At 40.5% G+C, this 23,632-nt stretch overlaps 1 protein-coding gene and 1 long non-coding RNA gene across 2 annotated transcripts in view; one reads left to right on the top strand and one right to left on the bottom strand.

The window, feature by feature from the left end:
* Positions 1-4,790: 4,790 nt before the first annotated feature.
* LOC144588959 (uncharacterized) lies at positions 4,791-13,263 on the top strand. The gene is made up of 2 exons (XR_013544745.1): positions 4,791-7,433; positions 13,186-13,263. It is a non-coding gene; the product is annotated as an uncharacterized LOC144588959 (long non-coding RNA).
* Positions 8,311-23,632, bottom strand: part of LOC110071830 (thyrotropin-releasing hormone receptor) — a 36,174-nt gene continuing 20,852 nt past the window's right edge. Inside the window, exon 3 of the mRNA XM_072996914.2 lies at positions 8,311-11,545. Coding sequence (XP_072853015.2) covers positions 11,165-11,545 — 381 coding nt within the window. The 3' untranslated portion in view covers positions 8,311-11,164. The remainder of the gene's footprint in view (positions 11,546-23,632) is intronic.

Here is a 23,632-nt window from a genome sequence, read left to right as displayed (position 1 = left end):
CAAGAGTTTCAGGCATATCTGTCATTTCAAAAGCAGTTTGGTTCAAACCCCCTGTTTACATCCCATGTTGCATCAAGGCGACTTTTAAGAGCTCTCCAAAGGGGAGACTCACATGCCAGGGGGAAGTACTGAAGAAATCGTTATACTATTTAGAGTGAGCATCTGCCATCCAGCTCAGCTTTAAAGATATCACGCTCAATTTTGACACACCATATTTGCACTTTCCTCATTGATGCCACTGAGGTGAGCTTATCCTTGTCCTAGAGTTCCCTTCCATTTCCTAAGTATCTCGACCACCATAGCAACACAATATTTTCCACCCTGGGAGGCACACCAGGGAATTGAACTCCCAACTTCTGGCTCTGAAGCCAGATACCTTATTCACTAAGCTATTATTTAAAATATTTCTATCCTGCCTTTCTCCCCAAAAGAACCCAAGGCAGTTTACTTTGTTAAAACAGTATTTAAAAGCTGAAAATAGTAAGACAACAAATATTTAAAAAGAATTAAAAGAGTGTTATATTAAAATGGTAACTAAGATCAATATTAAAACACATTTAAAACAACAGAGGACAACAATCCATATAAAACCCTTCTTTTAGAATCTAGCAGCCAACATGACCAGTGGCTGGAAGATACTGGCGGTTAATAGTAACATCCCAGGCTTTGATAAAACATCCATGCCTACAGTTCTGTCCCTTCCATACCTCTGGTCCTTGCCTGGCTGTGACATTTTTTTTAAAAAAACAGAACAAGGTCTATCCTTTCTTTTTGTGTTCCCCCCCCCCAAATGTTGACATATATGCCCACATTTTAAACACCGTAAATTACTTAGAACAAGTGATGTCCTGAGATCATTTGAAATAAGTGCATTTTAAGGTGCACACTTTCCTAATATGCATGTTCCCAATACACAATACACGTCCTCGTCGTTTTGTCGTTTAGTCGTGTCCAACTCTTCGGACACAATACACAGCCGTTCATTTATTTAAGGATTCCGCAGCCTAAGTTCTGTCTAGCCGGGGGCAGTTTGGGAATGATGAATCAGGCAAAGTCTCAGGAAAGAAAAGAAACCAAAAGAACTCGTAATGGATTTATCCTTCACCTCTGCATTTGCACCCGTAGATAACCATCAGTTGTCAACAGCAGAGGGAGCATCTCTTAAGTTTTAAGATAAACAGGATTTTAATTTTATTTTTCAACTGGGGCAAACGGATGTAGGGCTTTTGCTGCCCTTTGCCGAACACATTGTTGAAACTGCTGTTCCTAGTTTGTTATTCTCTGAAACAAAAGTAGTGGCATCTGTTTACCTAACTGGATTCTGTACTGAAGATTTTGTTCAGGTCTGAAGGGTCTCCTGCTGTGCACTTGACCTTCAGAATGGCTGCATGCACTCCTGATGTTCCTCTGCACTGCAGGGGGGCTTGGATATTCAGTCAGCATAGCAGAGGTGTGTGCAAAAGATGCTAGTTGTGGTTGATCTGGCGTCACATCCCACCTTTGGAAGCAAAGGTGTTCAGCATGCTGTCATTCTTGTGGCTTGAGCACTAGAGATTACAGGTGTGAATCATCCAGCCTCTTGCTCTCAGGAAGGCATGAGAAGGAAATCCATCTATTCTCCTCTTAACAAGATTTCTCTGTGTGTGTGACTCCCATCCCATCGAAAAAGAAATTTCCTGCAAAAATTTTCATAGGATTTCTCAGATGTTTCATGGTCATTTTTTTCCGGGGGGGGGAACACACCAATCAGTGCAGAATTACAGCCCCTGCACAATATGGCATCATTTCTACATAAGACCCTGTGGAAAGACCATTGAATTGTGTGGCATTGGAAAATTCTGTCCCAAAAGAATAAGTGGACAATGAAAGCAAACAAGGTCCTGTTTTCTCAGGAAGGTGGGAAACGTTATTGGTGCAGGCGGAGCCTCAGCACAGCGAGTCTTGAAAGATAGGGTATAAAGAAAAAAAATTCAAGTATTTTTTGCATTCCTAGAACTGATACAAGCTATTATATACTGACTGATATAAACTATTGTGTCCCTCAGTACATAATAGCTCTTGAAAAATACAAGCTATTGTGTCAGTCAGTGGCTCTCATGGCACATCAGGGGCTGAAAAGAATGAGTGATTGAGAATCCAGGCATTTTCCTTAAAACACTTTCTATAAAACTTTTTCCCCTTTGCTCCTGTCAAACTCTATTCCACTGACTAAAAATGTGTCACCTCTGCAGTGCAGAAGGGCATAGGGAAAGTTTTTTTTAAGTTTTTCTCCACAGTCAGCTTGGGCAAAAAAAAGAGGTGATGTCTAGGCATGAAGTAGGCATTTGGCATAGGCTCAAATGCGACTTCTTTTTTCCTAGCTAAGGACAGTTACATGGAGATTTATTCCACTGTTTGGTCTGCTCTGGGGATGTATGGGCTCACTCCTTTTGCCTCATGACCACATGGCAAAAATGACAGCATGGAGTAGCCTGTCTCCAGAGCGTGCCTATCTGCATATTTTTGGCTCCCTATCAGGGGCTACTCTGTTTTAGGCGTGGTAAGATTGCTTGGTTTTGGTTCAGTTCTAGCATGTGCAAAAACTGGGATCAAAGTGGATGGCTTACAGTACATTCAGTTTCCCAATAAGGTTTATTCCCTTAAGCCATTTAGGAATATTGGGAAATCAAAATCTTCCTCTGCTCCTCCGTAGAGAGATAAGAAGGAAAGATTGCTGTTTTTTTAAAAAGCCTAGTTAGAGAAGTACTGATGTGCTATAATTTTTAAATGAAAACTTCCTTCAGGAAGACGACAGGAGGGGACAAAGAGGAGGCCTTTTTTGTTTTCTTTCTCCCCCCTTTCCTTTTTAGGAGCCTCGTGGCACAGTGGTTAAACTGCTGTACTGCAGCCTAAACTGTGCTCATGACCTGGGGTTCAATCCCAGGTAGCTGGCTCAAGGTTGACTCAGCCTTCTATCCTTCTGAGGTCGGTAAAATGAGTACCCAGCTTGCTGGGAGGGGGCAATGTGTAGCCTGCATAATTAACTTGTAAACCACCCAGAGAGTGGTTGAAGTGCTATGGGGCGGTATATAAACAGCATGCTTTGCTTTTAAAGGGAGAGAGGCAAATACAGTGGACCCTCGACTTACAGACGGCTCGACTTACAGACTTTTCGAGTTACAGACTTCTCTGGCTGCAAAATTTAGGTTCGAGTTGCAGCTGGAGAATCGACTAACAGACCAGAAAAAAAAACCAAAAATGGAACAAAAATGGAACAAAAACGGCTGGTTACGGATTAATCAGTTTTCAGTGCATTGTAGGTCAATGGAGACTCGACCTATAGACTTTTCGACCTGCAGCCACCATTTCAATGCGGATTAATTCCGTAAGTAGAGGGTCCACTGTAAGGTCATTCAAAGTGTGGTGTGGTCTCCTAACCCAAACCAAATGGCATACCACACATCATAGTATCATTGCAACCATAAGCAACTCAATTTAGCCTAGTCTAGTCTGCTGCAACTAGGCTGTCTAGCCATACTCTAAATCTTCTTTATAGGGTTCTTGATTACCCCCAGGTAATCAAGAATTATGCAGGAAATATGGAGATGCTGTGAGGCCAAAAATTGCATTCCTTTTCATAACAGTCTCCTTTAATTTCCCAAAAAGTAAGGGCATTATTCAAGCAGATGGAAATGTTCACAACACTCCCTTTTCATCTAAATCTTATGCTGTATCTGTTATAGGATCATACTATGCAAGGATGGAAGCCTGAATGATGAACAGTCTCTTACTATAAAACTCCTTATAAGTACAAAATTGTCATGCCAGTAAAAATATTCTAAATTATTGTGCAGCAATGCAAACCAGCATTCTCCAAGGCAACTCTAATAATGCAACAGTTCACCTGACTTCAGATGTGTGCCAGATTTGGTACAAATGCAGCAAACAATCTGCTTTTGCTCTTTACCACATTTGAGGATGTTTGGGCAAAGCATTTTTGAGTTATGAGGTTTTTTTAAAAAGTAAAATTATTTCACCATGCAGAAACAAGCAACTTCAAATATCTCCAGATTTGAGACAGATCAGATAAATTCTTGAAAAACAGCCTGACAATTGCTTTGTGTTTGGGTGAGGAGTGGATAAAAAAAGGAGACATCTAGGATTTTCCCTTGCTCGTTGTCACTTTGCAGAAAAAAGTATCTTACAGAGTAGACTATCATGATGCTGCCATTTGTTCAGGTTGCCCTTTGCTATGTAAAACTTGACATCATTTTTCTTGCTGGCAATATGGGCATGATTTTAAATCACAGATACAGAATAGAGATGGGGATGACTCACCATTTTGGCGAATCATCCCACTTCATGAGTCATCAAAAGTTGATGACACACGAAGCACAAAGTTGTCCCCATGAACCTACGAATAACAAAGTTATTCATCGATTTGTGGGGGATTATTTTAAAAAACACCCCTGCTGTCACCCCCACTGCCACCACCACCCCATTGCCAAACTACTGCTGCCCCCCGTCAACACCCCCTTACCATAATAATCACCGCTGCTGCCGAGGACTCCATCAGGCCTCTACAGCCACAGCATGTAAAAAGGGGAACTGGCTGCCCTTTGCAAATATGGTGACTGTGGCTTCATTTAGGGTAGGGAAGCTGCAGCTGCCATCTTTGCAAAGGGCACCCAGTTCCCCTTTTTACACGCCATGGCTGTGGAGGCCTAATGGAGACCCCGGCAGCGGCAGTGACAATTATGGTAAGGGGGTGTCGGTGGGGGTGGGGGCTAGAGTAGGGAGAGGACGGGGTGCTGGGTCGGCTATTGGGGTCAATGGCTTCCTATCAACTGATTGGCCACGGTTAGGAAGAATGTTTTTTTAAAAAATTACGAAGGACGAATAAAATAGGGACATATTCATCAAGCCGTATTTGTCAGGACTTAAAATTTGACAAATAGGGATCGATGAGTATTTAACGAATCTGCTATATTCGTCAAAAAATATATATCCATTTTTATATTTGTCCCCATCTCTAATACAGAAGCACAATATCCTGTATTCATAGACCGGATGTCTTTTGAAGAATTGAATTATCCATCTCCCCAGTGTGCCTTTTCAAGGGAGGGGGGGGGAATCTTGGAACTTTATGTCCCACAAAATCCCAGAATTTGATTATGTATTCTGGAAGCTGTTGTCCTTAAATATAACATTCCCCATCTCCATATGGTTTATAGGAGGAAATGTCAAAAGATTGAACTACTACCATCTGGAATCCAAAGCAGTATAGTCCAGCAACAAATACACACATAAATATGCTATTGGTATAATTCTCTTAAGAAATAAATAATTGGGATTGCAACTGCAAATCCTGCAAACTGTCCATTGTGTTCTTTTAAATATCTCCTTATTTAACAGGCACATTGTTTTGCTATGCCAGTTTGCTGATAATCTCTGTTCATTCTGAACTCAGAATCCCTTGCATCTGAATATTTTTTGTTTGGCTTCAGCATGTATTTAAGCTCTGCAAATTTTCTACACCATAAATAATCATTGTTATCTTTCTATCCTTTCTGGTTGAGCAGCATCCAGTTTAAATGTGCTCAGACTGAGAAGAAGAATTTCCATTAGCAGTGTCATTAAGGTAAAAGCCAGACATTTACTGTGAGGATTTTGAACTCTGCTTTGCTTTAGTAGCTCACCAAAGTCTAGGCAACAAGAGGCAGTGCCATTAACCCTCATGCACCAAGATTTGGAGAACATACATCAAATTATTTCAGGAGCACCTTTCTGCCCCACTGGAATTCCTTGGAAGTCTGCACTGCCCCAATAACCAGGCCCCGGCCCCCTGGCCAAATACCCCGAAAAAGAACTGCTCCTTAAAAAAAGTGTTATTCCCCTCCCACGGCCTTGAGCAGATGATTTCCTGTATAACGATAGCTCCATCCCTTGGGCCTGGTTTAGGCCTTATATAGTGCCCTGAGGGGAATTATGTCTATAGGGCAAATCACAGTGAAGGGTACACTGAGTGAGCTTGGTTGGTGCACATGGCTGGATAACCATAGGTCAAATTAATCAACCTTTATTGTTTATAATGGGTGGCTACTACTACTACTACTACACACCAGGCACAGTCAATCAAGATTAAAAAATTGACTGGTATCATACAACAGGTATAGGTTTTAACCAAAACCTAAGTATCTGTTAAATACCAGTGTAGTATGTATGTTGTTCCTAGTACTGCAGTTTTTTGTAGCTGTTGTGGTGTTATTGCTGAGATCTGCAACTGCTTGGAATACTGCGAAATTTCTTGATATTGTTCCCAAAGCCCTAATGACTACGGGGACCAGTGAAGTGTGTTTCATCCAGAAGCAAGATGTTTCAATTGCCAGGTCTCTATACTTTGTTAGTTTTTCCAATTATTTATTTTAAACTCTGGAACCTTCTGGAATTGTAATGTCCAGACATTGCTTCATTCTATTACTACTATGTCTGGTATGTTATGTTTAAGGTGTTTATCAGTGTGGGTCTGGCTGTCTCACAAGATCTTGAGATCATTTTCTGACACCTTCTCTACCTGATGTTCCCATGGGTTTTTGGTGGCTGGCAAGTTATATTTTTTGCAAAGAACCTATGCACAAATTTTGCCACTCTATCATGTCTAATTTTGTAATATGTGTGTGCAGTCTTTGGACATTCACAGATGAGGTGTGTCACAGTTTCATCTTTTTCTTGGCAGAGTCGACACTTGCTGTTAGCACCAGTTCTTTGGATCTTAGCTTTCATCATACTGGTTTGGAGTGCTTGTTTTTGTGCAGCAAAAATCAAACTTTCAATTTCTTTCTTAATGGTCCCCAGTAGAGATGGTGCAGGTGCAGATAACAACCACTCATTGGACCTTGTGATGGATTAGCCAGTCTTCGACCTGGCAGAGAGGCTCATCATCCTGCCTTCTGCCAGGAGTGGCTAATCCACCACGAGCTCCAGAATGATAGAAAGGGAGCCTGGAGCCCGCAGCAGCAGCAGCAGAATGGTGAGTGGCCGGTCTGGCCCCAGGGGGCCGGTTCCTCATTATCTGCACCTGGAAGGGGATATTTGTATATGAATTCAAATACTCCCATATCTAGTCCCCAGTTTTAGCCATTCCCATGTTGAATTATGATCATGCTTTCCATCAATATTTCTCAGGTGTTGTCCATGTAGTGGTTTGTTTTTCCAACTGTTTAATTTATCTTCAAATTGTTGTTTCTTATATCAAGCCTTTGTTTCTGTTGTTTTCAAAATATTTTCCATTTTCATTGCCTTAAGTACTTTTTCTCTGCTTGTAGAGATGAAGAAGAAGAAGAAGAAGAAGAAGAAGAAGAAGAAGAAGAAGAAGAAGAAGAAGAAGAAGAAGAAGAAGAAGAAGAAGAAGAAGAAGAAGAAGAAGAAGAAGAAGAAGAAGAAGAAGAAGTGTGGTCATCATTAGAGAACTTAAGATGGGGGACAGCAAGGTTCAAATTTTGTCTAAGGATGTGAAGGTCTCTCAGCTTTGATTTTGCTAAGGTTTGTTCGGCTGTGAGTTAGTCACTCTCATTTTCATCCAGAGTCTTGATAAGCACGATGAGACTTACTTCTAAATAAATATGTATAGGCTTTTACTGTAATGGAATGCTGAGCTAATTATACTAGTGAGGTAATTAGGAGGAAACAGTAATAAAACAAATGATTTTGAAAATGTTAATAGTACAAGCATGACCACAGGATGTTCATTTTGAGTTGAAATGATGAAGAATTTTACACTTCTTATATCCGGGTTATTCTGAGAGAGGTGTTTTGCACTATAGAACACTGTGGTAGTTAGCATGTAGGATCAGGGCCAGTGAGACATTGTTTCAAATCCCTGCTCAACCGTGAGGGACACCAAGTGTTAAAAGGAATGAATGATCCCTAAAATTAACCTGATAAATCCGTTTTGCCTCCCACAATCAGATTTCCTCAGAAACACAGATCACAGCAATTAAGCTTGTATTTACCTTCCAGTGATCAATCACAAAATAAAGCAAACTAAATAAAAGACACATAAGTGAGGAAAATCATGTGCTATAATGAAAATATATTGTTCATTATTTGTGGGAACACCTCTGCAAAAAATGTAATAAATGGATCATGCAGTTTCGCTCTGAGTGACTTTAAGGCTATGACTATATCACAGCATAAACTACATCACAAGGTCAACGTGAAGACACAAAGGATTGAGTGTGGAAGAAAAACCATGTTATGTTGCCTTGAGTTCTTTCGCATAAAAACCAGTGTATAAACGCAACAAACCAGTAAAGAACAGCATCTTGCAAGTAAGAAGCATGCTTCACTTTAATGTAAATTTGTCAATATTCATGATGCTGCTATGGTTCATACCATTTCCCCTTCCCCCAAAACACATTGCATCACTATTTTGTTTGCAAGTTATTTACAAAATGTATATCATGGAAATATTTTATCCACCATCATTGTAGCTGCCAGTACAGAAAAGGGTAACAGCCAGAAGCAGGCACAGCAACACCAAAATGACACACATCAGAATGGAAACAAAATAATATGCATTTATTCCAAGGAAATTTACTATTAAGAAACCTAACATGATTCATACTGCAATGTGAGAACAGCAACAAGGACATCAGTCACACTGACCTTAAAGCTTTGTGTCTTCATGTCTCCGGAGCAATTAAGCCTTGGTTTTTATTATGCCTTATGAAAAGGAGTCATTATATGCTGCCAAGTAGATCATTACTTCTGTAGTAATCCAGAATGTATTATCAGCATCATATGCTACAGTAGTGGGATATCACTATTATGTCCTACAAGTGCACTGGGTCACATCTTTTTTCTTCTTCTTGTTCATGACAATGTCATCTGGGAAGGGTCACTGGAAAAGGACATACTTTGGACGCAGAAGACTGCAAGAGATGGGAAGAGTTTGCTTTTTGAACTACAGCTTCCAGAATCCTATATCCACTATGAAAAAAATGTAGTTTTAAAAAAGATAACTTTTCCCATTGCTGGCATTTCCTATTAAAAGACTCTCTTACAGAACAAAAATATACGATCTGTGTCAAGAGCACTGAAATCATTTCCAGGTCGAATCAGAGCTTGATCACTAAAATTCCTTTAGTGATACAATTTTCTGAATGCCATGGACTGTGGGCATGCTTGTTGCAGTCCTCTGAGAGAATTAGTCTAAAATAGTAACTCTTCCAGATTCTGGGACATGGAAGGGACCAGTACCAAATTCGATGGACCCATGACTTGAATGAACAGAAAAGCAGACTAGCTGGCACATGACTGGAGGGGGGGGCATTCCCTGAAATCCTGGTGGCATAGCACCCCTTGTTCAACCCATAAGTAGACCCCTCAGGCAGCATATAAAAAAATCAATGGGGTGTATTCGTGGAAGTAACAAGGAGACCCAGTCACATCAATGTAGGTTGTTGCTAGGTGCTACAGAACACCCAGTGACAAATTCAGTCCCAGAGGTCTTGGAAGGTTTTGGGATTCCTTATTCTGAAATTGCTCTTGATTCAGTCTCTCATGGTTTTATAAGGCTTTATAATGCCATAAACAAACATTAGCTTGGGTCCCCCAGGGTGTGGTGGGAAGTGTATTTACCAAAGGAGTGTTTCCTTTGTTCCTTTCTTCTGCAGGAGTATCTACCTATGTTAGTCAAAGAGCTACGTATGTAACCTGATTGCTATTTTAAAAGATGAGGCATTTAAAGTCTGTTCTTGCTGCATCAGTGAAAGATAAAGGGAATAAGATTGCATTAAGGAATAGCCACCATAAACAGCGTGCCTAGTTGTTCCTGAAGTCTTCATGCTGGACACTGTCATGTCTATGAAGCTGCAGGTGACAAACTGTCAAAGTAACAGACTCATAGCATTGTAGGGCTGGAAAGGATCCAAGGGCCATTGAGATCAAACTCCTGCTAAAGCAGGAAGTCCATAGCTAACACACCCCAAAAGATGGCTATCCAACCTCTTGCTGCAAATCCTCCAATGAAGGAGAGTCCACCACCTGCCAAAATAGCTGATCTATCCTTGGATAACACTAATATAATGCAAATCTCAACCCTACCATGATTTTCATCCCCACATGACTAAAAGTTACTTGATGGTAAAGACCCCCTCCTTGTTGGTTTTGTCTGCTCTACATCATTCCCGTCATCAGTGTTTGGAAGAGGGATATTTGAAAGAGGAAGCTTGCTTCCTATGCTGTGGAGGCTTCCTATATGAAGTGGATCATGTGTCCACATGACCCAGAAAGCCCAAATGTTTAATGGAGCTTGAACATGTGATCTCTTTGGATTACAGTGACTATGATCCCCTAGCCAACAGGGTCTAATATTGTGATGGGTGGGAACTGTACTCAAAACTGCATCCCCCCCCAAATCTAATGAAGACAGCTTTCATCTTGAGACACTCCTCCTCTACCATGAATGGCAGTGGGACCAGGCTGATAGGAATGTAATGAAGACCCTGTTGCTTGTCCCAACTTGATTGGGGACTGCATGAGACATACGGTAGCTTTCTCTGCACCAGCACTTTAGCTGTGGAATTCTCTGCAAAGAAAAACTGAGTTGGCTCCATCTCTGATCAGTTCCCAGAGTTCAGCCATTTGTAGGGTTTTGAAGCATAAACAAGAGTCAAAACTAGTTTCTAGAGTTGTTGTTCATCTGTTTTAAAAGCATGTTGCCTGTTAACATTAGTTTTTATATTTAAAAAAAATCTTTTCATGGTGGTGGATCACACAATAAATAAATAAATAAATAAATAAATAAATAAATAAATAAATAAATAAATAAATAAATAAATAAATAAATAAATAAATAAATAAACACTGCCCCCCTCTCTCTGCCCATTAGTGTAATCATGTAAGAAGCAAACAGCTGCTGAATAGGGATCTTGCACATACATAACAAGAAGGTCCATTATACTGTGTCATTCTTTACAGCTTTGAATAATGCAAAATGTTGACCAATCTTGAGCCTAAGTTAACACTGACATAAAATGAACCAGTTAGCCTTATGATTACATTCTGTCCAAATGGCAAGAAGGGAATCTCTTGTCTATTATAACATGCTATTCATCTATATTCCTGAAGCTGCTTTCATAGGCAGTCGTTGCGATCATAGTTGGCATACGATGCAACAGGTTTATTTGGAAGTTTTAATTTTCCTTGCTGCTGATGGGTAACCATTGAGATCTTCTTGTTCTGTTATGTCATGCTCAGAACTGTCATGGGAATAGTCCTTCATAGTGCTGTAGAAGACCGGGGCATTGTACTGGGTAGTGATTTCATTTCTCTTCCGCTCACATTTACATAACTTTTTGAAGGCAGCTCTGAACTTTTGAGACATTACATTATAAATGATGGGGTTGATGGCGCTGTTCAGGTAGATGCAGAGTCGACAGAAGAGGATGAACCAGATGTTCAAATAAGGAGGGTCCATGAAGGAGTTCACCACAACTAGTGTGCGGTATGGCATCCACAGAAGGGCAAAGAGAATCACCACCACAGCCAGCATCTTTGTTACCTGGGACATTGAAAACAAAGATTTTTGTTTGAGGCTTAATATGACCACAACCTTACCCACAGTCAGAAGCCACTGCCCCAACAAGGGATTCTGTTAAATCTCTCTCACACGCACAACCTGCCAGGAGATCCCACAGATCCCCAATTTTGGGGGCTACTAGTTGAAATCAAGCCAAGAAGTTTAAGTCCTTCCCCTCCACCCATTTCTTTGAAGAAATACCATAAGGCTGTTGTTGGCCTGATGTCCCCCAAGTGTCGCCTCCTAGTGTCTATCCAACCCACATGACCATAAGAGGTATTTGGGAGTGGGGAAACCAGAGAGTCTATATTTTCGACTCTCTGGCCTCAGTTTCCTCCTTCATCTATTGTTAGACGGATATCCTCAGGGTCTGCCCATAATTCTTGCTTCCTTCCTTTCCTGAGACTCTCTAAGGATAAGATCTGCTGTTGCTCCTCTTCCTCATGCCCTGCCGATGTCTAGCTAGTTAAAATTAAGGTTTAGAATTTTTCTATCTTGAATAGACCTTTCTTAATAAGTGTGCACTCAAGTCAGTCCTGAGTTATGGTGACCCTTGCTTGGGTTTCCTAGGCATTGAGAACTGAGAAATGTCCTGGAGGCAGGAAGCAGAGAGCATGAAGCTCATCTTCAAATCAGAACTAAGAAATGGGTGCTTTTTTTGACTACAGCTCCCAGAATCCTCCAGGACCATTAATGTGATCAGATTGTCTGGAAGATGCTAGGAGATGTAATCCAAAAATTAACTTTCATAAGCTCTACTTAAAATACAATATTTTTGATAACAAGGTCGTGTATAGTACATTCAGCCTGAAATTCACCCAAATAAACATTGTTCTATATCTGTATAATACGAAACAAATGCTATTTAAGTCAATATAAAATTGAATACATGTATAGATAGTGAATGTATGAAAAAGTCATCTAAAAAGTAGAAGCCCTTGACAGGGACCAGAATGTTTGTGACTGGCGGCTGGGAGACAAATTGTGATGTTCATGTTTTTCCTAGTTACAAAAAAAGAGATGTTGATGGCAATCTGGATGCTAAATACTAACATTAATGGCAATGGTGATAGTGGGTGCAATCAGACGGGCATTTAGGCTACTGTTTGGACTACTGTGGGAATGGGTTGGTTCACTCCTTTTGACTATGAACATATGATGTAATTGCTGGAAAGAACCAAACCATCCCCATAATGTTCCTACCCACACCTTTCTGGTCCCTGTCAAGGGCTTGTACTTTTTTGTGTGTGGGTAGGAGTACTCTGCTTTGATCTGTTTCCAGTGCATGTGATTGCTGGAAATGAACCAAAAAGTGAGCCTTCCTTTAATTTGCTAATACTGTATTTTCAAGTGGCTTAAGAAGACAGCCACTTCAGGGGACTGAAGAAGTGGGGGGAGTGTATATTGGGTGAATATGTACTGCATCACTTTAAGAGAAAGACAAATGAAAGTTTCCTCCTGGTTGGGCAGGCTCTTGAAGAGACTTTTAAAAGAAAAGCAAACAAAAGCTTCCAGGAGGAAGCTTTCCATTTGTCTTTTATTTTTCTAAAGGGATGCAGTGTGTATTCATCCAATACGCACTTTTTTTCACTGCTCCAGGTGGCTCCAGTTGCCAAGCATAGACAACCCCAGAGTTTTGATGTTAAGGACAATTTGGATATGGAGAAGAAGAATAAATCATACACATATATGATAAAAAACATAGTTAACTCCACTGAGAAGTTAATCAGCGTGAGATGAAATCTAACTCTAGAAAATCAGCTACTGGCATTTTGAAAAGGGGAATTGTTATTGCATGCTTGATATCATCATGAAATCAAATGGGTTGGTTTAGCCTCTTGGGCAGAATTCTTCATGCTCCCTTGATAGCTGAAATTTTTTAATTTAGGAGACATCTCTCTTTTTTTATTGATGCAGTCTGGGTCCCAAGACAGCTCATGACAATGACAGTATCAAACAAGATGAACAGAGTAAAACAATATTTACAAAACTCAATAGAAGCTGCTACAATTAAATAGATAAGATTTAATGAAACAATTTTCACTTAATGCCTAAACCCTGACAAAGAAGCAACAAAACAAGACTTTTTAAAAACGTTTCATTTACTTCAAGGAAATTAGCTATTCAGACCAAATGTGGTTTAAACATAAATAAGCAAAAGAAAGATAAATAGGAACACTGAAGTAGCTAATCAACAGTTAGCACCTGGTCAGTTGGGGAAGGACCAAACCATATATTACAGATAGCCGATGGATATAGCTGAAATCAAGTTAGTATTCCAGAAACATAATTCAAACAAAACCCTAACTCTAATCCTCAAAGACTAATCACAGAATAATACACTATAACTTATGAATTGTAGAAAGTGAGAAGTTTCTGCTATGCATGCTACATGTTTCCAACAGTTAAAGACTTTTGTCTTCTAATGACACGTCATCTCTAATGTGCAGTTCCACTCAATGCAGGCACACAATTGCTCAGTCATAGTCTATGGTAAGATATATTTCCTTCAGTCCTGAATGGGCAAGATGCATGAAGTGCCAGTGGAGGCTGGTGATTCTAGTTTTACAAGGGTGGGTGGGTTTTAGAGCAACTATCTAAGATGATAGATGCTATCCCTCAGATAGGCCCAGTATGTTGGATAGCTATTTCAGATTAAAATCCAGAGTGGACACACTACATCTTGAAAATCAGGATCATTAGTCTCCACTGTTTTATAGTCCGTGTGCAGCCTCCACCTTTTTTTTAACAGCCACTTCCAACACAACCATCATTAGGGAATTTCTGCACTTTAGTGCCAAAAGAGGGGAGGGGGCACATTTACATTTTAAACTGAGTGATGCAACAGGGGATTAGGCCCTCATAATCTTGGGGAAGCAACGTGGCCTCAACCCCTAGAAGTTTGCCACTCCTGATTTAAATTATAGCAATTACTTTCACATTTACAGTATATTTATACATATATATTAGCATATGCATTTGTACGCCTCTCTCTCTCTCTCTCTCAAGGTTGTTTCCTCTTTTTAGGCCAGGTGTAAATGGTCATCGTAGGAGCTGTTAAGACATTCAGCAGGGAATTGAAATAGGATCAAGATGTGCATCAATCAGGATGTTGGAACTGCTCTTGTTTTTCACAAAAGATGTAGCTACTTTAAGCATGCTTTTTCCAAAAAATCATGACATACCACAGTAGTTTGGACTTTAAAATACAAGAAGATAGAAAGTGACCAAATTGCTGCTATATGCAAAGTAACCCAAAGTAACTTTAGTTGCTTTCAAAAGTGAGGAAGTAAAGCATTACTTTAGCCTTGTAATGATGATAAAGATTGTTGACCCTTACTGTTTTGAATGTCTTTTGGTGCTGCTTATGTTTTTGTACTCTATTTGTCTGATCCTTTTTAGTATTTGTATACTCCCTGTTGCTATTTATTGATTTTTTAATTTTATTTTATTTGTATACCACTTATTTGGCTATCAGGGCCACTCTGGGCAGTTCACAGCTTTAATATTAGTTCTAATATTTCTTTTTTAATGACATAAGCGGTGTTGGGTCCCTTTTAAGGGGAAAGGTAGGTCAAAATATTTTAAACAAACACACAAATATAAATGTAATTTTTTAAAAAATCGACATTCTCCAAGTTCTGTTTATTCCAAAAGTTGTTCCTGTAGTAAGAAAGATAATTTGGGCTATATCCAACCTTAGTGCTAACTGGAATAGGTCCACTGAAATGAATTGGACTTGTTAATCACAGGTAACTTGATTCCCTTTAATTTCATAGCCCTAATCTTGGTAGGGTTAACACTGGATTTAGGCTTTTGGCACTTGCTTGTTTTTTAAAAGAGAGGGAGTCTATGGCCAGCAAGCGGGCTGCGTGAAACAGCTTCCTAGAAATCAACAGCATTCCTCTGAACATCTAGCAATCTTTCAAGTTATTTGTGTAATGAACTGAAGGATACTGGGAATTGTAGTCACATAAAGATGGGGTCTGTTAGGTTCTGTGTAAGATTAGTTAAAAGCAATGGAATGTGTGAGACTGTTTTTGCAGAATTCCTGGTACAAAGATAAGAAGGCAAGGCCGAAGAGGCCTAGAAAGACGACCAAACGAGAATATTGCTTAATTGGAGATAAGACACCTGTGGATCTCATGTGAAATATAGGTGGAGAGTTGTGTTAAGCTTTTTTTGCAATTAATTGGTTGACAGCTAGAAAGTGTCAGGAAGAAGAAGGTCCTAGACTTGTAGAAAAATGATTGTTTATGTATGTGAGATGACGGTTCGTGACATGTTAAAAGGACCTGCCTCAGGGATAAAGGTGGTAGCTTTGCGCCCACTGTGACTCCCTGTCCAAACACCACACTCTCTTTAGGGAGAGGTGATTGTTAAAACTTGTAGTGTCTGCTTATTTGCCTGCTGAGCTGGAAATCATTTCCCATCTTATCGCATTTACAAAACAGTTTTTCATTTTGTTTCTTCTGCCTTGGATATTTTTGTACTTCTAACCAAGACTTTGCATTTGGGCCAAAATGACGCAGCAATTCAATGAAATTCTGCAGAAAGAGGCAGTGATCTTATCATACCTTTAGGGCTGACTAGCAATTTAAGGCTGTTTAAATTGATTCCCCAACTTTCTGCACCTTCTAGTAATTCAAAATTAGAATCAATGCATTAATCATTTTAGATAGCATCAAGCAGAAGTTTGTGCAAAAGCTGAAAGAAATTTAAAGAGAAAAAGCACTTTCAGTGCGGATGGTGCATATTTTTGTCCTATTATCATCTCTGCTCAAAAAGCTTTTCTTGTATTTTTGCAACAATACAGACACCAGTGGTATAGTGAAGCCAACACTCACATGTTTGAAGCACTGGAACTTTTTATATAGCAGGGACAACAATGTCATCTGTGCAACCTTCCCTGTTGCTTCAATACTTTATCTACAATCATCAGAGTAGGTTAGCCTACCCTATACTGCAAGATGTCAGAGTCATAAAGGACATCTGTATAGCTCTTGTCACAGTAGGAGCTTCTCCCAACCTTTGGGAGTATATCATTTATGGTGACTCAGTTGGCCCTTATCCTAACGCCTCCTAGTCTCTCTCTGCCCCAAATGACTGCTCAGCCAAAACAACTGAGCATGTTGGCAAACAGGACACAGCTGAGCCCTGTGGAGACAGCCACTGATTTGCTCCATATGCCTTGAGAGTGTAAGTCCTAATGAAATCAGCTTCTTTCACTCCTCCTTTTTCGTGATGGGGATTTGGAAACTGGGCTAGCTGGACAAAGAACTGGTGGGCCAGAAATGACCCACATGCCAACAGGTTTTTAATCTCTGAGTTAGACTAAGGTCAGAAACAGACATTTTGAGGAAACCCATGCTTAGAAGCAATGTTTAACAAATGATGGGATCTAAGTATCACCCTAGGAACTTCTCTCAGCCTATGGGATTAGGCCAATTCCCTTGACTGGTGATTCCTCATCAGGATTGAAAAACAGGGTTCCTCTGAAGTCTGAGTTCACAACTGAATCAAACTGCTTCATTACCTTTCTGCAACATAACATACTCCTAGCTTTAATTATGGTCTATCTCCAATGTCGGTTTTTGGTCAGACAGTGCCAACATTTTCTCAGGAACAGTTGTTTTAATCACTGCCAAAGAGTAGCTTGCCAAAGGCTGCTTTCTGTATTGATAATGATGTGCTGTCAAGTCAAGTCCAAGGATCGTGACCTTTTTCAGGGTTTTCCAGGTAAAGAGTACTTGGAAGTGGTTTAGCATTGCTTTCTTCTGGGGTTGCTCTAGCATTGTAGCTTGCCCAAGGCTATCCAGGCTGGACCTTCCCCTGAGAGGAACAGTGGGAATTAAAACACCCAACTTTTGGCTCTGCGGCCAGATTTTGTGCATTTTCTGAGGTTAAATTCAGGTCTCCAGTTGGGTCAGACAATGCCGGGTTTGAGAAACATATGTATCAGAAGTTGGAGAAGTGCATTTGGACTACAACTCCCAGAATTCCCCCACCAGCATGCTACCTGGCTGTGCTGGTTAGGAGATTTGGGGACTTACATTAAAAAAACTTTCCTAAATCTGACATGCATGATAAATACAAATATCACTTTGCAGATATATTTATGGCACTTGTGTTTTCAGACGTACGTTTGAGATACACCTGAAATGTATTATGTGGAGAAGGCAGAACATAAGAACATAAGAACAGCCCTGCTGAATCAGGCCAAGGGCCCATCTTGTCCAGCTTCCTGTATCTCACAGTGGCCCCACCAGATGCCTCTGGGAGCACATGAGACAACAGGATACCTGTCTCCTGATATCCCTCCCCTGCATCTGGCATTTTGAGGTACCTTCCTTTTAACCCTGGAGATTATACATATTCATCGTGGCTTGTAACCTGCCATAGATCTTTCCTCCAGAAATCCCCTTTTAAAAACATCTAGGCCAGATGCCATCACCAAATCCTGTGGCAAGGAGTTCTCCATACTAACAACATGCTGGGGAAATAAATACAGTATTATCTTTTTTCTGTTCTTACTCTCCCAACAATCAGTTTGAGTGGATGTCCCCTGGTTCTGGTACTGTGTGAGAGGGAAAAGAGCTTCTCTATCCACTTTATCCATCCCCTGTATAATTTTATACGTCTCAGTCATGTCCCCCCTCAGGTGCCTTTTCTCTAGGCTAAAGAGCCCCAAATGCTATATCCTTTCCTCATAAGGGAGGTGCCCCAGCCCAGTCAAATGGGAGTGCCTGATCACCTTATCTATCTCCCGAGAAATCTATATGTGGGACACGAAGAAACAGTTAGAACTGGATATGGAACAACTGATAGGTCTGAAGCCCAACATCCAAAAAACTAAGATCATGGCCACTTGTCCCATCACCTCCTGGGAAATAGAAGGGGAAGATATGGAGGCAGCGACAGATTTTACTTTCCTGGGCTCCATGATCACTGCAAATGGTGACAGCAGCCATGAAATTAAAAGTCGAGTGCTTCTTGGGAGGAAAGCGATGACAAACCTAGACAGCATCTTAAAAAGCAGAGACGTCACCTTGCCAACAAAGGCCTGCATAGTCAAAGGTATGATTTTTCCAGTAGTGATGTATGGAAGTGAGAACTGGACCATAAAGAAGGCTGACCGCCAAAGAATTGATGCTTTTGAATTGTGGTGCTGGAGGAGGTTCTTGAGAGTCCCCTGGACTGCAAGGAGAACAAACCTATCCATTCTAAAGGAAATCAACCCTGAGTGCTCACTGGAAGGACAGACCCTGAAGCTGAGGCTCCAATACTTTGACCATCTCATGAGAAGAGAAGACTCCCTGGAAAAGACCCTGATGTTGGGAAAGTGTGAAGGCATGAGGAGAAAGGGATGACAGAGGACAAGATGGTTGAACAATGTCATTGAAGCTACCAACATGAATTTGACTCAACTCCAGGAGGCAGTGGAAGACAGGAGGCCCTGGCCTGCTCCCATGGGGTCACAAACAGTTGAACACGACTTAAGGACTAAACAACAACAAGGGTACATTCACGAAATTAGAAGCCTCTCAGTAATAATGGTGTTATGAACAGGTTGCATATACAGCCATGGCCAAAAATATTGGCAACCTTGCAATTCTGTCAGAAAATGCAATCCTTTTCTCAGGAAATTGTTGCAGTTGCAAACGTTTTGGTACTCACATGTTCATTTCTTTGGTTTGTGTTGGAACAACACACACACAAAAAAAAAACAGAGAAGAAAAGTCAAATCTGATACAAGCCCATGCAGAAACAAAAACCTGGGGGGAGGGTAGAGGGTAGAGCAGCTTTTAAAATGATGGCTTGTATAATTGAGTTTTAAAAAGTGAATAAAATATAACTGAAAATGTGCAAGTCATATGGGTTAAGAACTTTACCTTTTCAATAACTGATGTGTTGTTAAAAACGATTGCGAATACAATAGAAATAGAGGCTTCTTTTAAAGGGACATCCCCGCCATATGGTTTGGAACTACCTTATTATTCAAAAGTGTTTCAAAGGTATTTGGGAAATGATTTCAGTAATAATGGGTTGTGAAATGTAGAGTTAATGGGGTACAAGCTCAGCTCCTGGAGAAAAATAGAGTTCATATTGCATCTTTTTGTAGCTGGAAGGTCAATTGTTGCTCAGCATTTAAAGTGAAATGGCAGTTTTCTCTAGAGGAATGTCTGGTATACTGTATTTTATTAGATAAAATGGCAATGCTAGCTTGGAGCTACAACTTTAACTACATTGTAAAGAGTGCAGCATTCAATTTGAAGGCATCCTCTGTGGACTTGTCAATGTTGTTAGACCACAGCACCGATCATCCTTCACCACTGGCTGTACTGCCTAAAGCTGATGGGAAAGCTAGTCCAACGACATCTGGAGCTGCACACATTCCTCAGTCCTGCTTGTGTTTGAAGGCACCCTCCACCTGAAGAATTTTCTGATCAGTTTTAAATATAGGCACCCTCAAGGAGGGTGAGCAGAAGCTTTGCAGGAACCTGCTTGGATAGCAGAATGCATGGTATGAAAGTCATCTAGCCATTATTTGCCCAATATAACAATATGCTTTGCATTTCTCTTTAAATTATACAAATTATTTCAAAAAGTGCATCTTTACATATAAATGAATACATGCACATTTGGTCAAATTTGTTTTCTGTCTCATCCTCTTTCTGGTGATGCACTTCCATTTTGTTGGCAATGCAGAAGCAGACCCCTCTATTCAAGCTGCTAGAGTAAAGGAGAGTAGGAAAACCTGAGGAGCCTACAGGTGACAGGCATTGATTTCTTACCCTTTACAATTGGTGGTGTAGCTGCACAGAGTAAATGGATAGTTTTCTGTGTGTGGACTGTATGACTTATACACAAAACAAATATGCAGCCATTACCCCCAAAGATACATTCCTGTGCTTGCAGAGTAGTTCCTAGCCCAATCTACCTTTACTTTCTACACATAGAAAGAAACGTCTCTACGAGTGGAGATCTTCCTTCTTGCACACCCTCACTGGGTGTTTTAAAGAGCCAATTAAAGACCTGGCTCTTCAGGCAGGACTTCCCTCCTGTCAATACTTGACTTTTCCTTTTTACTTAATCTTTTGTTTCATATTCTCCATCTTGATTAATATTAATATTGTCAATGTAAATTGTTGTTTTAATTGTTTTTATGAATAATTTATTGTGAGCCGTCCTGAATAGATATATGTCTAGAAGGGCGGGATAAAAATCTAATAAATAAAATAAAATAAAATAAATAGGATGTACACAAGCAAGAACCTTGAATGTTCCAGGATTCTTGCTTGCATGGAGATATAAATGAGGGTAAGAATATATCTCTCTGCTGCAGATGTGTCACTTCCTTTGTAGAAAGTGACAACAGAGAGGAAGGGTTTAAAGGTAAAGGTAAAGGTTCCCCTTGACATTTAGTCCTGTTGTGTCTGACTCTAGGGCGCAGTGCTCATTCCCGTTTCCAAGCCATAGAGTTAGCATTTGTCTGAAGACAGTTTCCATGGTCACGTGGCCAGCATGACTAGACACAGAACAGTGTTACCTTCCCACCGAGGTGGTACCTATTTATCTACTCGCATTTTTACATGCTTTCAAACTGCTAGGTTGGCAGGAGCTGGGACAAGCGATGGGAGCTCACTCTGTTGTGTGGATTCGATCTTATGGCTACTGGTCTTTGACCTTGTAGCACAGAGGCTTGTGCGGTTTAACCCGCAGCACTGCCACGTCCCTGAGGAAGGATTTAAGGGTCCCTTTTTAAGCATGGTGGGGGTAATGACTGAATATTTTTCCTACTGCAAGTATCAAGCTTCAGAGGAACAAGACAGGAAGAATAAAGCTGACAACAGAAACAAGATGCTTGTCAGAACTTAGCATGAGAAGAACACAAAAATATGATTGTCTATAGTGGCACTAAACATAGGAGGCAATATAACACGGTCTTAAAGGATCTATTCTGGTGCAGAGATTGGAACATTAGCTGAGAATTCTTAATGTGCTTTGTTAACATTTTTGTTATGTGCCATCAAATCAAAACTGACTTGCTGCAACCTTAACAGGGTTTTCAAGGTGAGATATTTAAGAAGTGCTTTTGCCATTTCTACACTTTCAGTGCATTTTCAAGACAAAGCCAGGGAATCAAACCCCGGTCTCCTGAGTCCTCATCCATTACTCTATCCACTACACCACACTGGGTACCCCATTAATGTTAACTGAGTTTGAAAAATCTAATTGGTTTAGATTAACATTGTGTTGGGAAGTTTTTAAACTCATTTACTGTAGTTGCCATCATGTCATTCACTGACTTTATTTGTTGGCAACCATAAGACTGATAGAATACCCATAAAAATATCAGTCTTATGGGTTTTCTTTCTTCCAGAGTTCTCTTTTATGAGCTTAACTTCTCTTTTCTAACCTGGCATTTTCCAGAAACAGAAAAAACTCCAAATTTGATTGCTGATTTGGAATAGTGGGATTTGTAGGCCAACAGGTCTAGAAAGTGTTAGGCTGGAGAAAACTGTGGTTAACAATCTGTGTAATTAAGTTTTGCCTTTAGTGTGCTACATCTCTTTTCTTCACTGCTCCTTTACTTTGTATGCTGTTCACTTACCCTTCAGACACCATGGATTGTTTAAAAGAGAATGCCATGAACCCTGAAAATGTGTTTGTTAAACTCTCTAAAATGTCCTTTAAAAAGAATTTTCAAAAACAACTAGAGAAACTAGGAAACGTTACTGAAACACTGAAACATACTGAAACACTTAATGCTGTTACCACTTCTTACATTACTTTCCAAATGTAGGCCTTCCTTATCTAAAAAGTAACTCACTACAGGTAACTGCCTCACTTCAACTCCTTCTTTCCAATTTCTGCTCTCTTGTATCCACAAAATCCCACAAAATCCTTATTCCCAGTTTGGCTACCCATCATGTTGCAAGGACAAGAATTAGGTATACAGTGATGCCTCGCAAGACGAATGCCTCACGCAATGAAAAACTCTCAAGATGAAAGCATTTTGTGATTTTTTTGGTGATTCACAAGACAAATTTTTCTATGGCCGTGCTTCGCAAGACAAATAGGAATGCATTAATTAAATTTCAATGCATTCTTATGGGAAACCACGCTTTGCAAGATGAAATTTTCACAAAACGACTCGCGGAATGAATTATTTTCATCTTGCAAGGCATCACTGTACTACCTTCAGTTCTTTTAGGGAAAAAGCAGGATATGCATGCAACTAATAATAAACTAGCAAATAAGGAAACAAAACACAACAGAGTTGGTGGCATCCTGCCAGCTAAGATCATCCACATGTGTGGAGTTGGGAGACTGATAATTGTGGAGGAACAGTTACAGATCTCCTCTCTCCCCTCCATATCAGCACTGCTACTGCCTCAAGTGGCAACAAAGTACCCTGCCAAGATGGTATTGCCATATTTAAATAGGATAGTCCAATGGGAATGGCACTACAGTGGTGCCCCGTATAGCGAGGTTAATCCGTTCCGGATTAACCTTCGCTATACGAAAACATCGCTGTGCGGGTAAGTAAAACCTATTGGAACGCATTAAACTTAGTTTAATGCGTTCCAATAAGTGTGCAAACTTACCCCTCCAACGATGTTTTCGCGTCCGGCGGCCATTTTGGAGCCGCCGATCAGCTGATCGACGGCTCCAAAATGGCCGCCGGATGACCCGAAATGGCCCCTATCAGCGTTTTCGCGACCTCCGTAAGCAAGGGGAGGGCGCGAAAACGCTGACAGGGGCCATTTCGGGTCATGCGGCGGCCATTTTGGAGCCGCCGATCAGCTGTTTGGCGGCTCCAAAATGGCCGCCGGAGCCCCAATCGTCGCAAAGCGAGTGCGGCGATTGGGGCTGATCCGTATAGCGATCCCCAAAAAGGGATCGCTATACGGATTTTTCGTTAAACGGTGCACTCGTTAAGCGAGGCACCACTGTACTTGGTGACTAAGCATTGATGTTTAGGAGGAAAATGGGAAAGGCAGCTGGAAGAAAGCAGAAATGAATAAAAATTAAAAAATCAAGCACAAAGAAGGATGAAATGCT

This window comes from Pogona vitticeps, chromosome 4, assembly GCF_051106095.1.
Source record: "Pogona vitticeps strain Pit_001003342236 chromosome 4, PviZW2.1, whole genome shotgun sequence".
NCBI classification, from domain to species: Eukaryota; Metazoa; Chordata; class Lepidosauria; order Squamata; family Agamidae; genus Pogona; species Pogona vitticeps.
Note: the sequence above shows the minus strand (reverse complement) of the source record. Positions and strands in the feature narration are given on the sequence as shown.